At 43.1% G+C, this 18,944-nt stretch overlaps 3 protein-coding genes and 1 non-coding gene across 13 annotated transcripts in view; 2 read left to right on the forward strand and 2 right to left on the reverse strand.

The window, feature by feature from the left end:
- mbnl3 (muscleblind-like splicing regulator 3) overlaps positions 1-8,463 on the reverse strand; it is a 29,094-nt gene extending 20,631 nt beyond the window's left edge. For 2 of the 9 annotated variants that reach the window (XM_046407175.1, XM_046407177.1), the window contains exons 1-2: positions 7,556-8,178; positions 298-1,355 (exon numbers count right to left, since the gene is read on the reverse strand). In XM_046407175.1, the coding sequence (XP_046263131.1) occupies positions 298-471 (174 nt within the window). In that variant the 5' untranslated portion in view covers positions 472-1,355; positions 7,556-8,178. Of the gene's footprint in view, positions 1-297; positions 1,356-1,448; positions 1,689-7,555; positions 8,185-8,355 lie in introns of those variants that run through there. The other 7 variants (XM_046407173.1, XM_046407176.1, XM_046407172.1 and 4 more) reach the window with 7 other exon arrangements.
- Positions 8,464-9,336: 873 nt separating this feature from the next.
- hs6st2 (heparan sulfate 6-O-sulfotransferase 2) lies at positions 9,337-12,647 on the reverse strand. Of its 2 annotated transcripts, XM_046406880.1 has the most exons (3): positions 12,175-12,645; positions 11,364-12,025; positions 9,337-10,691 (listed from the first exon to the last, which is right to left on the reverse strand). In XM_046406880.1, the coding sequence occupies exons 2-3, from the start codon at positions 11,945-11,947 to the stop codon at positions 9,863-9,865; spliced, it is 1,413 nt and encodes a 470-aa protein (XP_046262836.1). In that variant the 5' UTR covers positions 11,948-12,025; positions 12,175-12,645; the 3' UTR covers positions 9,337-9,862. The 2 variants fall into 2 exon arrangements, with proteins under 2 accessions (XP_046262836.1, XP_046262837.1); XM_046406881.1 differs by having other exon boundaries at positions 9,337-10,688; positions 11,364-12,647.
- On the forward strand, positions 12,508-12,580 carry trnaf-gaa. Its single transcript has one exon. It is a non-coding gene; the product is annotated as a tRNA-Phe (tRNA).
- A 1,141-nt stretch (positions 12,648-13,788) lies between the features above and the next one.
- On the forward strand, positions 13,789-18,725 carry zgc:153018 (Transmembrane protein 179-like). The gene is made up of 4 exons (XM_046405328.1): positions 13,789-14,285; positions 14,954-15,091; positions 16,004-16,082; positions 17,111-18,725. The coding sequence occupies exons 1-4, from the start codon at positions 13,963-13,965 to the stop codon at positions 17,300-17,302; spliced, it is 732 nt and encodes a 243-aa protein (XP_046261284.1). The 5' UTR covers positions 13,789-13,962; the 3' UTR covers positions 17,303-18,725.
- Positions 18,726-18,944: the final 219 nt, after the last annotated feature.

The raw sequence follows: 18,944 nt of genomic DNA on the forward strand, positions 1-18,944 counted from the left end.
AATGACAGTCACCCTCATTAAATATAGTACCAGATTTCTGAAGTCACAGATAGGTAATGGGGGCCATCTCAGCTGAAATAAAGACCACCTCAGGTATAAAACACAATGGCAAAACCCTTGTTTGTGTTTATCAGCCTGTGTGTGTGTGTGTGTGTTTGAGAATGTCTTTAATTCAACTCATTTGCTCAACACAGTTCAGAGTCATCAGCTAATTCGACACAGATCCCAATGCATGCGTCTGAACATATGAGATTCAGCACGGCGAGGGACGTAATGTAATGTCTGTTGCATTGTTACCTTCAGGGAGTCGAAGCAGGCGATGACTCGGCCATTCTCCACATGGCAGCTCCGGGAGGGGTGGGCAAACTTGCACTCGGCGTCAGACCGCGAGCAGGTCCCTCTCTGGAACTCACGACACACTTCCAGGGTCAGCCATTTGGTGTCCCGTCCCATGGTCATGCTGACAGCCATTGGAGTCGCTCACAAACACTGAGCAGCGGTGGAGACAGATGGACGGAAAATTGTCTGATGAGAGCAAGGGTGACTAATAGTGATGCAAGAAAAAGTCCCCAGCAAAAATACAGAGGAGACAGAAGCAGAAATATTTTTTTTTTCCTCAGCACAAATAGGCGGCGAGTCCTTTTGGTTGGTGTATTTTAGGGGATGTTTATTAGTTCTTCCTGGGAAAAGTAGCAGCTGAAGTTTCACTGGGTTGAGATAGAGGGGGTCGACTGTGAGCAGAGGCCAGCTCTGTCTCGAAAAAAAAGTAAAAGAAAAAGAAAAAAAAAAACCCAAAAAACAGAAACTACTCCAAGGACATCACTCTGGCATGCTTAGATATGTCAGTGTCTATCTGTGCCTTCACCTGAATAGACCGACTTCCACTATAAGAAACTATTACATTCATGTCAACATGGCCAAGGCTGGAGCTTGTCGCTGTGGCGCTAGTTATGTCTGAACAGCCTGAAAAAAGAAGATTTCTGTAGAGGAACAAAAAGCAGAACCTTATGGGGATGTTTTCCTTGAAGTGATGAGACCGGCCGCAACCTCAGCTCAGGGTAGGCTGGAACTGCAGCTAAGCAATGTGGGGTGGATGACTCTGTGGCTGTCAGGATAAAATATAGCCTCCATTCAAGGCCAAACACACACTGAGCCCCGTCCTGCTCTCATCCAGCAGAGTCAGACAACAGCTAAACAGCAGCAGACGACCGCTCGCAGTAGGCACTTTGGAGTTCCACTTCCTCCTCTTATTTCAGTCTCTTTTTCATCCCTCCTTTGCCGTTGCCTATTCTTCTGTTGTCATCCCCCTCACTGACCTTTTTTCTGCATGTCCTTCCTCGCCGTCTTGCCGAAAACTGCAAAAAACAGAAAGGCAAACATTAATTCAACGCAGTAACAAAACAGCAGCCTGTTGAAAAGAAAAAAAAAACAGAACGTGAAGCCACAACCTTGTGTTTAAACAGAGGGTAATGACGACCACGAGGCAAGAGGGGAAAAGGGAAAGAGCCAAAGAGAATAAAGCGAGGACAAACAAATAGAGGAACAGAGCATACGGGAGGGAGGCAGCAATGAACAGGAAAGGGCAAGCTATGTCTTGATTAAGTGATACAAGAGAGAGAGGAAGAGGGAGAGAGGGGATGGAGGGAGATTGCAGGCAGGACAGAGACGTCACTTCAAGTCCCCTGAGCTCCATGGAGCAGAAAGTAATTGACTAACTTGACATGAAGCTGCAATACAGTGTGAAAAGCGGCGTCCTTGAAATCGCCTGCAAGGCTGTGCACGTGTGGTCTACACCGATGATTCCCAGACGGTTACTAATATGAAGGGAAGACGTAAAAAAAATAAATAAAAAAACGAGAGACAGGGCAGAAAGAGAGGGTGGTAGTTCTACACAACTGCAGCTGCGGTGCTGAATGCAGGGCTCCAGCCAATCAGACAAACTTTTGCAGGCATGCGGAGCACATCAAAAACCAATGACAGGGCAGTTTCCACAGCAGCTCCTCCTTCCAAAGAGCCCGTCCTTGTTCCCCCCAGGATTTTTTCACTGGTACAGCACAGTCATGGCTGAGCCACATGCTAACATTCAAACTGTACAACAACTCTGAGCTGACTCCAGACAGCTTTGTCTTTTCACAGACGTAGGAGGAGTAAGTTATGTCTTTTCAAACAGTAGACTATACTGCAGTGTGATGCCAGGACGGTGCACGCAGCCTGCTGTGCAACTCGCTCTCGGGGAACAGAGTGATGTGTCCGGACACTAACTGAATACAGATAACAATCAGCGAGGCGGCTCAATAAAGATATGCTTGGAGAAGAAACTACAATACAGCTTCCCAGGGAAAGGCAAAGTCCAAGCAGTGTTTTAGACTGAGTACAAGGTGAAGAGAAAGGAAGGCTGTCCTGTTTAAAACACAAGGGCACAGTAGTACATTAATGCACAAAGTGAATAAACAATAGACAAGATGCAGCAGAGGAGAAGTACAAAAAAAAAAGGAGGCGGAGGAGAGAGGGGCTGGAGCAGATATTATCGGTCCCTGCGTCTGATGGCGGCAGACACAGACGGAGGAGCTGCCAAGGGGGGGAGAGGGAGGGAACAAGTGTGTGTGTGTGAGTGTGTATGAGAGCATGCAGATAGACAGCCCATAAGGAGAACACCGCAGTGGAGTGGGAGACGGAGGGATGGGGGGGGGGGGTGAACTGAATTGATACACCCACCTTCAAACACAAGAACAAAGACACATCCCAGCCAAAAACACTGGAGAGCCAGGAATGAGAGATGAGTAGGTACAGCAATTGCTTTGCTTGCTTAACTATTATGCTCGTCTGTGCCTCCGCCTCCTCCCAGCCTACCTACAGATCGATAGAAACTTTTCTCAGGGGTGGGGGGACCAGACAAGAGCTCCTCCTGCGGCTTTGCCTGTCCTGCATTCAGCTCCACATCGGTGTCAAGTGCCCTTGCTTACGCACACCCTCGCGACGCAGCTCAGCAATATGCAACACGCATCATCAAAATGCTCCTCAGCAACGATCCTCACTTCCTCTCCTCGCTCTCGTCACACCAAATGGCGCACAGTTGCCATTACAGCCATTCTTGGAAAGCTACACAGCAACACTGGCTCTCCTCCAAAACCATTCTAGTTTATACTGCACCCCTTGAAAACACACAGTAATGACCTTTCACTGCCTGATATATACTGTGATGACTCCGCTTTCCAGGAGTTTCTCCTTCTCGAAAATATCCAATAAATGTGTAACTAAGCCTTCTTTTGCCAGGTTTGCCTTTGGCCTCTATCAGGGCCTGTACGGACACTGCAAGACAATCGCGGCAGTTAAAAATAGAAAACTCATGCCAGGGAATAATGTGTAAGTTGGTGAAAATGTGACCTTCCCTCTCAGAGGTTGTGTTTTTTACAGCATGTCAATAAATGGGCAGAACGACTTGAAAGAGCTACTAGTAAGCTAACAGATCTGGCATTCAGACAAAATAGTAAATATGGTTTATGAATTAGTTATTCACAAGTGGGTGGAACCACTTTGCAGAAACATGGAGACTTACAGTGCAAAATGTGTACTCAGAATAGATAATCAGCTCTGGGCTAAATACTGAAGTCAGCATAATAAGCACATTTCATTTTTACCATGTTCAATATTTTAGCTTAGCATATTAGTATGCAAAAAATAAACCAAAAGATAATGCTGACCTGGTAATGAGTCTAGATGAAAAGTCAGGGGATTGTGAAAGTCATCAGGGATCACTGTGTGGGGCCCCTGAATGCCTGCAGAAAATTTAATGGAAATTCATCTCATAGTTGTTGAGCTTGAGCAAAAAGTCTGGACCAAAGTGACTTAAGAAAACAACAGATCGACACCTCTAAAGTCATGCTAATTGGTGATTGCTAAAACAGCTAAATGGTAGTCACCCCTACAAGAGCTTTGATTGACTCCGCTGGGTGAGTACACCATGGGACTAATCTGCACAACAGTCACTTAATAATTTATCAGCAGCAGCAGAATGATATAACCACCACCAAGGTAAATCCAACAGTATGCTGCTTTCATCAGAGTTGTTTTCAAAGCTTATACACAAAAAATGCACAAAACGTAACCTGGACATGAACTGCCTGCATCGAGCGAAATATGTCTACTTGCGTTCATTTGATTTTTTTTTTATGTCACAATGAGCTGCTTTTTCTTAAGATCCTTCAGTATGAAATCAAACATCTACTGTCAAGCTGCTGTCAAGTGCACAAGACTACCTGTCACAGCAAAGATAAAAGATGAGGAGGCCCGAAGAGAGCAAGACCATAAACATCGATCAAGAGCTCTGCTCAAGAGACAAGGGCTTGGTGCTACATGCTGGAGGCTGCATTACTGTGTAGCTGCAACCCACACACCACGACTACCTTGATGTTGTCCTTCATAGCACAGATGAATGGGATGAAGCTCTTAAGTTAAAACAAAACATACATAAGAAAGAATGAAAATATACATCAGCTGCGCTGCCAGGACAGTAACTAAACGAATGTAACGTTATCATATACCCAGTATGGTGCAAATCATGATTGTCTCTGATTAAAATTCAGTCGGATCATCATTTGAAATGTCACAGTTTTCCAGAGTCAACAATGACAAACTTATGACAAACTTATGACACTTATGACAAAGAAAAGCAGAAAATCCTCACATTTGGGAAGCTGACGTTCGAAGCAATTATCAAAATAGCTGCAGATTAATGTTCTTTCAATTCTGACATAGTATAAGAAAGTAATGTACATTTTGTACAGGAATAATCTTGGCCTACTGAACTTGTCTGACCTTTACAATGCAGCACGAGCATCAACTGATCATTTTGCAGAGATGCAGCGTGATGAATAAACACAGCGTCCCAGTTAGAGCAGTCATTATGCTGCTGCTGCCTCTCTTCCAGGTGTCTGCAGCGAGAAGAGGGACTCCAGCAGTGAGGGGGTCAACGTGTAGGTGGAACCGGATGGGGGGGGGGGTATAAGGAGGACAGATGGGGGTGGCTGCCATTGACTCCAGCGCACTGCGTCCCTCATCAAACACAGTGCACCAAAGGGCTACTGGCAGTGTAACCTTCACTGACGCTCTGACGTCTGCATTATGGCTGCCGTGTAGGCTGGGTGCCACCTCGACAGATAGCCCTGCACCTTATCTGCTCATGATTATGTGGCAGAAAGCCTTACACAAATAAAGCTGTAAAGCGCCAAGGATACATTCAGTAAAAGGAAAGGTGTAGCCTGTCCTTGGGAGAAAAATAAAACCCTTATCATTATTATTGTTATTATTTCTCCTCTTTGATTTTTCCCTTTGTTGCATAATCATGGTTTATGCAGCCATATATTTTAAGTGCCCTGTCTCTTTAATTTCCTTCGAGTGGTGAATGTTGATGGTTTATAGAACTTGTAGAATTTGCAAAGCTACGGCTCTACTTTCTTCTTTTGCAGTAAGATCTTTGACGTAGAGGGTGTATTATGTGTTTGTGAGTGTGTGTGTGTGTGTGTGTACAGAACAACAACAACAACAACAACAATAAAGCTGAAGTTCAAGCCCTGAAAGCAATTGAACAGACGTGTAGAAATTCAAGCTCGTTCTATTAGTGAACTTATTATGAACTTACGATTAAAGGTATTGAGTGATTGTGTAAAAGCAGAACGTTAAGTATTATCGGCTTATACCACTGAGAGAATAAAAGATTTATAACATCAGAAAATGTTGGAAAATAAACATCTGATGGTGAAAATTTGCAGTTAAAAATTTGAAATAGTTACGACACTGAAAGACATCGAACTGGTAGTCGAAATATAATTACTTAAAGGAGATGAAAAGTTAAAACCGAGGCACTACATGAAGGTGAAGTGTCAGCTGAAGTTAAAGTGATAAAAAGAGCAGAAAATTTAGCTGAACTTAAACTGTGGAAAGAATAGAAAATTACAATCAGAAAAACCACTGACTTCATTGTTTTCTCAGACTGGGGAAAGCCAGTGAGTGAGTGATTTTCACATTTCTACTTTGGAAAACACATCCTGTCCCATAGTTGTTTGTCATGTTGGTTTCACATGAGAATCAGTGTTTCCTGGGGGAGTTTTTTTCTTAATTTCCCCATTCCTTAAAACCTTGGTGAACTATCAGAGGCGTAGGTGCTTGTGTAACAAACACTGCAGCTATGAAAACAACTGTGACGGGGCTGAGATAAAAGACGACTCTTTTGAGGACGAGTGACGAGGACGAGTGCGAAAAGGGGATAACGTCAGTGAGCAGGTGATTGATTAAAAAGCACAAGGTGGAAGATCCATAAATCACAATGAGAGTGAAAGCCAGCAGCCTGGAGGGACTGGGCAAAGTAATTAGGTTAAGTATCCGTAATCCTTTCAGCTCATTAAAGCATCACAGTTCCCATTCAAACAAACATACAAGCCCACCCCATCACAGAGGACCACACGGCCCACACAGAACATATGGAATGAAGCAGTTTAGCCTCCCTGCTGCTCTTGGAGTTTTAATTCTGAAACTAGACTGGAAGAATTTAATTTTCTTTTTTTTTGTTGTTGTTGTTCAGTTTTGAGCTGGGAGTTTCACATCCCTGTTGTGAGAGAATGAAAGTTAACTGTGCAGAAAAAAATAAAAACTGTAGACTTTATGGTGGGACCAATAACGCAACGTCAGCATAACATTTTTATTTGTTATGGCTGCTGCATCGTTAGCGGATGGTTTAATCTGCACCATAAACGATGGACCATCCCAGGCAGTTAATGAGTGGGTGTGTGAGTGTGAGAGAGAGAGAAAGGGAAAATGAAAACAGGTTATGTGGAGAATGTGGCTTTTGCCCGTGTGTGTTTGTCAGTTTATCAGTGTTTATATTAAGTGAAGAAAAACTAGCTAGACTAGTGCAGAGTCCAAAGACCGGAGGGAGCATGAACTTGCCAAGATGCCAGGAGCCAAGATGATGGGAATACATCCTGTGCGTAGGTACAGCACACAGTATGCTGTGGTGGCGTAGGCATCTGACCCTTTAGGTAAACAAGGACAAGACACAACCTTCCTGTACTGCATGCAAGCACGCAGGCTGTTCGCGAGACCCTGCAGACTGAAAACCAGGAAGCAACCTGCAGGTGCCCTTCCCTTATAATAGACAGTGAGGAGAGTCCCAGAAAGTATTTTCACCTTGATTTTTTTTTTCCTATTAACTCGCATGACAACAAAGAACAACTTGCACTTGAAACCCTGCACACTGCATTCAACCCAGCCCTTGTGTGCCGATCCCAGACTAAAATATGACGGTGGCTTACAGCGTTATTTGTACGCACGCAGAGCAGCTCTGAACAGACCTGCCCAAAACATGTTTCATGTAAATGTTATTACCGCCGTGCCTCTGTGTAACACCACAGTTACGCACGTATTTAACAGCAACAAAGCAGCTTTGGGCTTCCGCGCAACAGGCATTTTAAATGACTGCAACATGGATTAAATATAAAAAACCTGGCAACATTAATATTTGCTGCAAACTCATCTGCGCCAGATGAGCTCAGCCTCTTACCTTCTTGTAGTCCAATCGGAGCCACACTCAGACGTCTTCCCTCACATTAACGTCGCTTAAAATCGTTATTTGATCGTTGTTTTCCATAAAGGCGCGTTTTTAGGCTGGTATACAATCAGTACTATTGCCTTGAAGTGAAAGACGAATACGGAGAAGGCGCATTGTCGCTAGCTAGCAATAATAAAACCGAAGCAAGTAAAAAACAACAAACAAACAAAAAAACAACGTGTTATCGCCGCGGAGTGAAAGAAAGGTTTGGCTGGCAGCTGAAAGGTTAGCTGCAAATAAATTTGCTCGGCTGAAACACGGGCAGAGCACGCAGCTGAATAACAGATTTGGGAAAAGAAAAAAAAATCAGAGGGAGGGCAAAATGTTGAGGGAGGAGTTGGGGGGGAGAGAGAGTGTGCGTGTGTGTCGTTTAGTAGGTAACATCATTAGCACTTGAGGCAGATCAAAGTCACGACTGAAACACAGCAGGTATCAAGGTGGGCTGCCATAAACACCGCGCAGGTAGCTACAGTCGGTACACTAGGGGATATGTGCATGTAAGATTGATCACACACGTACAAGCAAAAGCGGGAAAAGGGCTTCACTGGTTACCAATCATTCATTATTACTGAGGGTCAGTGCTGCCCAAAGATGACAGTTTAAGATAATTCTCCCTGTCAACCAGATCAGGTTGCTGTTAGCTAAAAAAAAAAAAAAAGCACGTTCAAAAGGCGGTGGTATATTTATGTCTCTCACTACTTTAACGATTTAAAACGTATCAAATCAATATATTAGATATTTTTACTTCTTACTTTTAGGTTGACAGCCAAAATATGTTGATAGGGGAGCACTTTTGAGCTATTCCACTTGATGCTACTCAGTTGAGTTCTACAAACGATGTGTTTCCGGTAGCTTCATGGTTTTTCACAATAAAACACTACTTCTGTATTCCGCATTTCTTTAACTGGGCGATCTTTAGATTTTTTTTTAAATCTGAAACTACTTTGTGAGATGAAAACCCTTTGTGTAAACATGCCTGCTAAAGCCCATAGGTTCCCGATGCCGTGTTCAAAGTAGTAAGGTACGGTTGCCAAACAGGAAATGAAGTTCGCAGAGGAGCGTGCTTCCCTCTCAGGGCCTTGAGAGTGGCTATTTGTGTGTCATGATCTCAGAAATAATAAAGAGCTCTTTATTATGTCTACGGTCATGATAGTTTTATATGTCTGTGCTTATTAGTTTCGATTTTTTCCAAAATGTTTAAATTTGAAAGGGGCAGAAATTAAAGACAGGATGCAGGTTTATCTTAGAAAAATCCAAATTTCAATATACCCTAAAACTGAATTGTTTATATGCCGAAACATATAAACTAACAGCATATACTGTGTTCTCATTTCTGCAACTACAACTACACTAATAAGAAGAAGTCATCCCTCCTTTTAACAACCCCATTAATCTCTATAAAAGTTTTTAGCCTTCTGATTTTCAATGTATCGCTGAATAATTCTTTCAAAAATGTAAGAGCAGCTGTTACAGCTGATCCCTCCCAGGATCACACTGAAAAATGCTTCAAATCCTATCCAAGCACATTCAAGAATATGCTGTGATGCCAACTACTACATCAGTATCTCCACTCAGGAAGTTTGGATTTCATTAAAATCACTTAAGCGCCCCCTGCTGGTGTTCCAGATGTTTGCAAGTGCAATACATAAGCTTGAAGTCTTTTGTGCACATGAGCAGACAAAAGGACACAAACACAAGACATCTTATATGGTGAGAACAGAACAACAGTTCAATGAATGTAAAAGCATTTTATATAAAAACTCAGACAATATTAGCACTTAATGCTACACATTGAGGTATCTATGAAACTTTCATTCTCCTTTTCTGTTACTTGAAAGACATTGAAAATCACAGGTAGATTTTAAAGTGTGCACATTTCAGACAAGACAACAATTTGGCAAACATTTAGATTGTAAATCACAAACAGTAGTGTATTATTTATAGAAACAAAGATTCTTTTCATCAAAGAAAAAAGAAACATCCCCTCATTCAAAGCTACAAGAGTTCAGATGACAGGTACAGGATTGCAGGTACCTCCATCGGCCTTTCAGTCTGTCAAGGAAATGTATGCATTATGAACGTCAGTTATGGCAAAGAAATACAATCAGTATCAATAAATAAATGTTTTAATAGTTCATGGTGACACAACAGAAAATTTAGTGGAAGGCATATAATAAAAATAATTTGCATTCATTAACAACAGACAAGGCAGAACTTGGCACTATTATTATTAAGACTGCCCACTTCTCACTCCTGTCACTACCACTGCTCCACATTGTCCATGTAATCCTCCATGGTGCTGTTCTCATTCAAATCCCACCAGTCTGAGGGAAGAATTTCTGCCTCTACACTGTCTCCATCATCCTTCGTCCTCTGCTGCTCCTTGACTACCGCAGAGTGTCTGTCATGCTGACGAGGTGTTTCTGTGGGCTTCAGCTGCCGCCCTTGCTTTGTTGTGAACCTTCCACGGAGCCGCCTCCTCTCCTGCTGCCGCCTCTCCCTGGCCTGCCTGCGCTCCTGCTGCCTCGCCACCTGGAAACGCTGCAGAAAAAGGTCACGGGCGTACTCATAGAGCTCTACGTCCCATCGGTTTAGCTGAAGAATCCTGCGCTGCGTCTCGGTAGGCACCTCAACACTGGAGGCTCGTGTGCCGTTGAGCTGTGTGAAGGGTGTGATGAACTCCAAGCTGAAGGTACGCTCAAACAGATACTGGGTCTTTCGCTGATACTCGGTCAGCCCAAAGAAAGCCATGCCGCGTAGGTTACGTTTGGCGCTTTCCAGGAGTACCGCCCAGCGCTCTTCCTCACTCATTGCGGAGACGTTGTAGCAGCCCACCAGGCTGAGATCAGCCAGCATGCGGGTCTGCCGGTTGTTGGCCAGGTTGTAGGGGCAGTCCATGAACTCCTGCAGGGAACAACCTGACCAGTCGTCTCCCGAGTAGCAGCTTGGCAGCTCAGACAGTGTTGGTGAACGTCCATCACACACGTGTAAGGAGGCCTTCCAAGTTGCACCTCGTTGCACGTGACGCCATTCGCTGAGATAGCGTGATACAGGGTCTCTTAAGATGGTTATATAATAATAGTTCCTACTGGAGAGAAAAAGAGGACATTAGGTTTGTATTATGTCATTGGTGTTGCTGTAATTCATTTGTGCTGCATTTTTTTTTATCAATTCTTTATTAATTAATTGTTGGTTATTATTCAAGTGGGTCTTTGATGTATGAAATGTTAACAAAACTACTAAGAGCGTGTCATAAGGCTTGGAGAACAGATTGGCTGGATTGGTTTGGCTGTTGAACTGGCTCTGAAGAAGAAACTGAGGAGTCTTGCACTCGTTTCTTCTGTGTGTACTAGAAGTGATTTTAAGCTTAAAGTTAAGCCACTGAATCACACTTTTCAAAATCTTTGCGTACATACTACTGTGAAAAGATGACCTTAGAACCAGATTTCAACCACCAGCTTTGCAGTGTTAAAATTCCTCCAAGGATCATCGCAACCACACAGCTCAGGTCAGGTTTAACTGTTCACTTAAATATGTATGTTCATGGCTGTGCTATACAGTACATGTAAAATCGAAACCTTTTGACTAGGGTTACACTTTAGTTCACATATACTTTTAATGCGACTGAAGGGGCTTGATGATATTATCATCTTCCCTTCACTGCAATGCATTGCTTTGCTGAATCGCCTTCATTTTTCTATAAAATCACCAAAGTGTTGAGATTTTTTCATTTCTATCACAAGCATCCTTCCTCACCAACCTGGGCAGGTTCTCTGAAACCTCTCGTGAGTCCATGCGTGACGGGACGCAGCTGGTCAGCTCGGTCCAGTCTGCGTGAAGCCCGCAGCTCCAGCCGGTGGAGAAACGGGAGAAGAGCCAGGTCTCCTTTTTACCTGGCCGGTAACAGGTACATTTCTTCTGGCCTGCGTGACACTCACAGGGCCTCTCCAGCTGAATATTTCGGACCAGATGTCGACCAAACGTCGTGCCACCTGTTTTCTGAATGTGCAGAAAAACTATAACGTCGTCTCCTTTAATGTTGAAGTCAACAACACGATTTAAATCGGCCTTGGTGAAGTTGAAGCGAGGGACAAAGCGGACCAGAGCGCCGTCTTCTGCGATATACGGATCCCTTTGGAGCCCGTCTTGGATTTCATTGCCCCTGCTCTGGGAACCAGTTGCGCCGCCGTCCTTAAACCAGGACCCCAGCTGGTGTAGCATCTGGCACTCAGACCCGCTCGGGCAAACATACTGGATCATAATGACGCCAAACAACAACACCATCAGCAGGACGATGAGGAGCCGGTGCTGGCCGCTGCTGCTGCTGCTGGACTTTTCATCCATCTTCCCGCGACGGACAGAAAAACATCACTCAGGCAGCCCGGACCCCGGCCTCGGCTGGGGAATTTCGGAGAATGGTGTCTACATAGCCACCAAATGAAGCGAAAACAATAACAATGCAGCTGCCAGCCAGCTAACGGCAGATAGCCAGAGTATCGACTGAATTACTGAAAAACTGACGATAGCCTATTATAATAGTTCCTGTATTGTGACAAGCAAAGCGAACACGCCTGGTTTGGAATAATGAAGTAGTTCAGCGGGTCGTATTAGTGAGTTCTACAAAGCGCTTTACGCAGCAGTAAATCCCTGTCTTCCACGGCCACCGATTCTTGACCTCTCTTCCCAGCAGCCACTGCGCTGAAAATGGGCGTTAAAATTACGTCACCGTGAGAAACGTGCTGCCTGGCGAGAGCCATAAAAAAACAAAGATAACCTAACAATCGGTTGAAGCTTTACCTCTATTTAAGTGCCTGATAACTGGTCATATAGGAATAAATATATTCACATATCTTATTCGCATAATTTATCTATAAATGTGACAAGATAGTAGTGTTTGGCATGTCGCCGAAATAGCTCAGTTGGGAGAGCGTTAGACTGAAGATCTAAAGGTCCCTGGTTCGATCCCGGGTTTCGGCATTTTGTTATGTCTACATGAAATATTTTGATGCTTAAACACTGTAACAGCCACAAAAAGATAAAGCCTAAACAAGAATAACCAAGTTAAAAGACTATTTATATTTATTTATAAAACTATTTATAATCAACCAAATGCAAACCATTTATAATCAACCTAACATCATGTAAGGCAATTTGTTAAAATGAATGAATTAAGCATTTATTAGCATTTATCAATTCATTTTCTCCATCGATACGATGAAATTTGGACTATAATTGTAACCTGACCTGTGTCAACAGCCTTATGAATCATGTGTGTCAGCATGTCCCTTCAGTTCTGTGGTAGTTTACTATATAAAATGTGGCTTTTGAGAAGTAGAGAAAAAAGAACTGTTCTGGGCCAATTAAATTCTCTATAGTGCCACCACTCTGTCCTGGTCCTCTAAGCTCCTTGCACTGCAGCTTTCCTTGTCTACTAACGTGTTTAACTGCAGGAAATTAGACTCATATGGTGCCCCAGATTTTGAGAATCTGCTTGCAATGAAACCAACGTGATTCTCGGGAATGCTGGGCTGGGAAAACATTGCTCGTGTAACAGCTGAGCAGCTGTATTCAAACAGGAGCACAGCATGGAGAAGAAATGATGTTTATTGCTTGCTAAATATGAATGGGCTAACTCAATTGTAAAGGTTTATAATTAGCTTATTCAAAAGCTAATTTCTTTTTTTATTTAAAAAAACAAAGAAAAAAAACAAAAACGTGAAAGTGTGTTTTGTTGCATGTTTCTTCACGTCCTGTTCCTAAATTTGGATAAAACTTACATGTAAAATAAGGCCAGACTTTAGCCTTAAGTATCTGCTGATTAGCATTATTGATCAGACCCTTCATCGGGGAGATCATCCGGGTAATCAGGCTCTCTGCACGGTGATTAAATCCTCTTTTGCGTACGCCGATAACATGAGGCCAGATGGCAGAAACAGTCTTGACTAGTTCACAGGTCTATCAGTGGGATTGTTTACAGCCGCCGCTGAGTATACGTCATTACTGGAGGAATTCGTAGTACTGCAACCAATGATCGCTTGTGTAAGAAGGTGTATCGCTCCACTCAACAACTAGCAGACATCTCTATCAACAAAAAGGGACTTCGTCTTGTATTTTTTTCTGGGTCCTACAGTTTGAGACGGAGTGAGACCTCTCTACCGCCTCCTCCTCTCTGCCATAGAGGGGCGTTGTGTAACGGTTGGAATGCGGAGTGGGGAATTGGTCCCCGCCCTAGTTTCTTGAAACATCTATCACCAAAGACAGGGGGAACCGTTACTTGGGACATAAACGGGGATGTGCTGACATATCTCGCCATTTTTTGTATACAACTTGAATAGTTTACATTTTGTTTGACTTCTAACATGGAGCTGGACCGACGGTTACTACTCGCCCATTGCACGGCTCACGCCCTGTCCGTCGTGGCGGGTTTGCTGGTGGTCGTTCCCATGGCTCTCAATGGCTCCGCGTTTAAAGGCCGCTGCGCACTCTTCTCCACCGGCTTCTGGAGGTCGGAGAACCGGAGCGAGCTGACGGGGCAGATGGGAGACATCCCTCACCTGGTGGTACAGCAGTGGGGCCCACCGGCAGCCTGCCAGTTTGCAACGTTTGTCGGTATTTTCACGGTGCTGTACGGTGCAGCGCAGGGCTGGAGGTGCCTCTTCTATCTGCACGGACGACATGACGAGTGAGTCCACTAATCGACGGATATGTGGGATATTACTGACCTAAATCTTCCCAGTGCAGCTGCTGTTTTATTGCAGCAGCAGTAGGAGCCTGACACACTTGTAGTAATGTAAAGAGGTGGGATGTAATTACCTGTTAAGTACATTTACTCAGCGTTCATCAATACATTACTATTACAATCTAAATATCAATATCAGCCAAATAATACGTTATGGCGTATAATTAGAGGTTAAGCTCTTCAACAGTATAAAATAATTAAAGTGAGATCCACCTTTATCAGCTTATGCATCAATGATACAGTAATGTAGCATATATGGGCCATTCTGTGTACTTTAACAGAGTAACTTTTACATTAGCAGAGTACTTTTACGTTGTAGAATTGCTACTTTTATTTAAAGATCTGAAAGTACTAGTTGCCCCCCAGTAGTAGTAATGGTAGTATACTAAACATAATATATTAGAGACTGGAAATCACTTTCTGTTTTGTAATAACAGCACTCTTCAGTAAGTACATGACTGTGCAGTGTGTCACTCCTGTGAATGTGCTTCTAACAGCAGTCGTTTCAGCACTACTGGGCGTGTCCACCCACATACCCAAAATATAGTTTTTGGTTTATGTTTTTATCTAAAGGACTCCATGTGTGATGTCTGTACTGTGTTCCCACTCAGCACCCTGTTTTCGTCCTTCCTGACGGTACTGCTGAGTGTGTGTGTGTTCTTCCTGTCTGGAGGGGCCAGTGCGATCCTGTCTCTGGGACTGGTCTCCTGGTGCGACACCGTGACCGATGTCGGCACACGGCCATACAGGTACGCTGTCTGTGTGATGGTGAACTGTGAAGTCTGTGAAGGGAGACACATGTTGATGTTTTGGCCGAGAGTCCTTCTGAAACGGGGCCCCTCGGGGGGTCTCCTGTCACTATGAATAAAAAGCTGTTATAATTTTATTTTCAGATATCTCATGACTGGCAATAGATGTTGTTGTTTTTGCCATTATTATGTAACCGTAATACTTTAGAGTGTGCAGTACTCATAAAATTCTCCATATGTAATTTTGAGCTGCAATGTTGATATTTATATATTCTGATGGAACTAGAAAGAAAATTTTCTTACTAATCTGTGGAGGAACACATGGTGGTGTGATGGTTAGTATTGTCACCTTACAGCAAGAGGGTTCTGGGTTTGAATCCCGGTCTGGGCCCTCTGTGTGGAGTTTGCATGTTCTCCCCGTGCCTGCATGGGTTTTCTCCGGGTACTCTGGCTTCCTCCCACAATCCCAAAAACATGCACATTAGGTTAATTGGCTACTCTACATTTGCCCCTAGGTGTGTGTAGTTGTCTGTCTTTGTGTGCATCAGCCCTGCGATTGACTGGTGACCAGTTCAGTGTGAACCCTGCCTCTCACCTGTAGTCAGCTGGGATAGGCTCCAGCTCCTTAATGACCCTGGAGAAATGGATGGATTGAGACAAGAATGTTTGTTTTGGGATAATTCATCAAATGACATATCTGATATCATCTACAATAAACAATGCAACCACAGATAGTAAAGGGGCGGATATCAAGTTGGAAACATCTCTGACGACAGACACGTTTGTGTTATATTATGGTCTGTGTGCTCACATGGCTCAGCGCTGGTGATGCAGACTTTGGGTTGGACTGACAAAATGTCACAGCAGACAGTTGTAAAAGTGTGTTTTGTTTATTTGTTTGTTTGTGTTCAGCTGTGCAGAGTCCCAGTCTGTTCCTCTTTACTTGGATGTGAACACCTCATCATTCTACACGGAGCTCAGTGTGGCACAGGTGGGAGTGAACAGTTCAGTGAATCCAACAGCTCAATATTTCTTCTTGTAAAATTTTTCATATTTTAACAATGCAGACAGCCAGCAGGTTGACTCTTACAAATGATGGTCAATAACCTTTTTGATCTTATTTCGCCGTAATGACTAGTTTGATGTTTGATAGCATTTTAGCAAATTTAAACTGAGTGTCTGGTAGAAAAGTCTTTTGAATCCCTTATCGAATCTTATTAGGTTTTCCTTTCAACATGAATAAAGGCTAAAATAACTACAAAGAAGTCTTAATGTTAATCTACAACCTGAAAATGAGATAAGCAGCAGAATATAGGAAATGTTGATGAAATGAACCTGACAGAGTCACCACTCTGTTGGTCCCTGTTGAACTACACAAACACACAGTCCACTCATGTGCAGTGGTGTTACATAATGACGTGTCTCTCAGCAGACACCAGCTGCAGAGACCGTGTTAACCCGGAGAACAGGCGAGCTTTTCATTTTGTTGCCGTTTTTGAATTATTGAACGGTAATTAGCTCCAGCTGATCTGATGGAGCCTGATACATGTGACTGAATTCCTATTTTGCTTCGCTACGTTATCGAGTCTGATATTGTTTTCATGTCAGTTTCAGTGTGGCAGGAGGGCGATTTTGTTTTGTTTAGCATCCCAGCGTCATCTTCAGTTGACGTTGAAGTTGTCGTTGTAGTTGCCAGGAAAAATGAATTTTTCATAGCAATCAAAGACATATGGCACTGTAAGAGTTATTATTTCTGTAAGCTGCCATACAACAACCTCTACAGCGGTGCAGATGTTATCCACACTGATTTTTGCGACATTTTTCTCTGCCACTTGCAAAGAAACATGATGTCGCCCCTCTTAATCCCTCTTAACACCAGACTTATTTGAACTGCTGGAAAAAACACATTGATGAAAAAAGCATTAATGCCCTGTGCTGGGTGTGCACACAGCTTTTCAGCTTGTTTGAAGTTTTTACTGTGTGACTGTAAGCTTAATTAATGCCTCCCTGCGTCCCCAGGCGTCTCTGTGGTGTGTGACGGCTCTGTGGCTGGCTCAGTCCATCCTGGCTTTCCTGCGGCTCTACCACTCTCACAGCCAGCACATCAGCAGGCCGTGTCGCCCCCGAGAGAAGGAGCTGCTGCTGGGACACAGTCCATCCGATAGCAGCTCCCCCTCACCTCTCCCAGCAACACCCACACTCTTAGTCTGACTGAGAGAGCATGGGCTGGTGATATGAGACAGTACACTTAACTCAACCATCTAAACTTTGTTTTGAACCTCATTTCTTTCCACTCTGTAGTACTTACTACGAAATGAAGAATATGGACGTCTTAAGTTTCATTTAGGACAAGCTTTAATTTCGATATAATTCATAACTCATCAGCGTATACGACGCATACACCATTTTGGTTGCCAAAAATATTTAATTTCTTTAAGAACCAAGGGAGGGTGGTTATCTTGTCATAGTTACAAATATCTGTTTTTTGTTATTAGATTTTTAAAACCTCAAATATTGATGTGGAGTTTTGTCAGGCTTTATCATACAACAATAAGATGTTTGGGCATGGCCACCACTTACAATACATTGCATCACATGACAGTGACAACACAGTGCAGCTCCTGTTTGTGTCCCTTACGTATTGAATCACAGAACTAAGCATGTATTTTTCTGAATGATAAATACCAGTTGATCTTTTAAAAAAAAAATCCTCAAAGACCTCTGGAGGCTAACGATGTGCACTAACTGGGACTAAACTCAACTCTGTCTTGGGACAAAAGGGAAGAGACGCGAAAAGAAAGACTCATCAGAATAGTTAAATTATATGAATTCAGTGATCTAATAAGCACAGTCTTATTTAGGAGCGATTGCTTGTCCTTATCATTTGACCACAAGTAACCAGATGGTGTTTTTCCTTACAGTCTGTTTTGAATATATTTAATATGCATGATTGTTTACATTTCAGATGACATTTTGCACATTCGTGTCCTCATCAGGGAAAACACATTTTTGTTGACTGTTCTGAGTGTAATTTTCAGATGCAGCACTGAAAGCATGTGGTGAGAGTGTGACTGAGCCACCATGTACGAGAAACCGGCTCACTGTGTGAGCATGACCCAAATGTTCTGTTGTGTAACGGAAAAACCACTGCTGACCTTCTCTCTTCCTGTGACGATTGTCATTATGATGCTGTTTGTGTGGACACGACCTCTCAGGGCGTCAATGAAGCAGTCAAATCCTCTCAAATGAGCAAATGTAGAGTCTGCAGGGTATGATTAGAAACTTTAAACAATCAGTGATATATTGAGAGAGACTTGTGCAGAGCCCCAAAGGGTCAGTGGAGAGGAAAGAATTTACTAATTTTGCAGAGCTTTTAAAAGAATTGCTTCAAAGTTGTTTCTTCTTTCCATTTATCATTGACCCAAAAGGTTGTCATGATATACAGACAGCGGAGCAAGAAATCTGAAGTAAAGAGAGATCAGGCAGTTATGTCGCTTGAAATAAATTGTAACATGAAATGTTTTTTGTATTATAACTAACAGTGGTCTTGATTTTTACCTCTTATACCTGTTTGTGCTCAGTCATGTTCTTTTTTTTTTTTGCATTTGTTTGTTGAATAAAAGACTTCCCATGCAGAAATCCTGTTGTCTTAACTTGTGCACTTGTTGCTTTCACATAACGTACCTCAATACTGACTCATAAGTTTGTCTTTTAGTGAAGTTGAGAAGGTCATTCCACGACAGACAGGCTGTGACATACTTTATTCCTCTGGCCTTTAAAGCAGGAACATGACAGATACACATAAAATGCAAGATAGATAGTGAGCAGGTTAGGTCAACAACAATCTTTATCT

This window comes from Scatophagus argus, chromosome 12 (assembly GCF_020382885.2).
Source record: "Scatophagus argus isolate fScaArg1 chromosome 12, fScaArg1.pri, whole genome shotgun sequence".
Classification (NCBI taxonomy): domain Eukaryota; kingdom Metazoa; phylum Chordata; class Actinopteri; family Scatophagidae; genus Scatophagus; species Scatophagus argus.

Bases quoted from the DNA above. Each gene is read 5' to 3' on its own strand.
- hs6st2 (XM_046406880.1), bottom strand. From the start codon at position 11,947: ATGGATGAAAAGTCCAGCAGCAGCAGCAGCGGCCAGCACCGGCTCCTC. The intron at 10,692-11,363 runs GTTGGTGAGGAA...TTTTCTCTCCAG, and splicing joins GTTTCAGAGAACCTGCCCAG to TAGGAACTATTATTATATAA.
- zgc:153018 (XM_046405328.1), top strand. From the start codon at position 13,963: ATGGAGCTGGACCGACGGTTACTACTCGCCCATTGCACGGCTCACGCC. The intron at 14,286-14,953 runs GTGAGTCCACTA...GTTCCCACTCAG, and splicing joins CTGCACGGACGACATGACGA to CACCCTGTTTTCGTCCTTCC. The intron at 15,092-16,003 runs GTACGCTGTCTG...GTTTGTGTTCAG, and splicing joins GTCGGCACACGGCCATACAG to CTGTGCAGAGTCCCAGTCTG.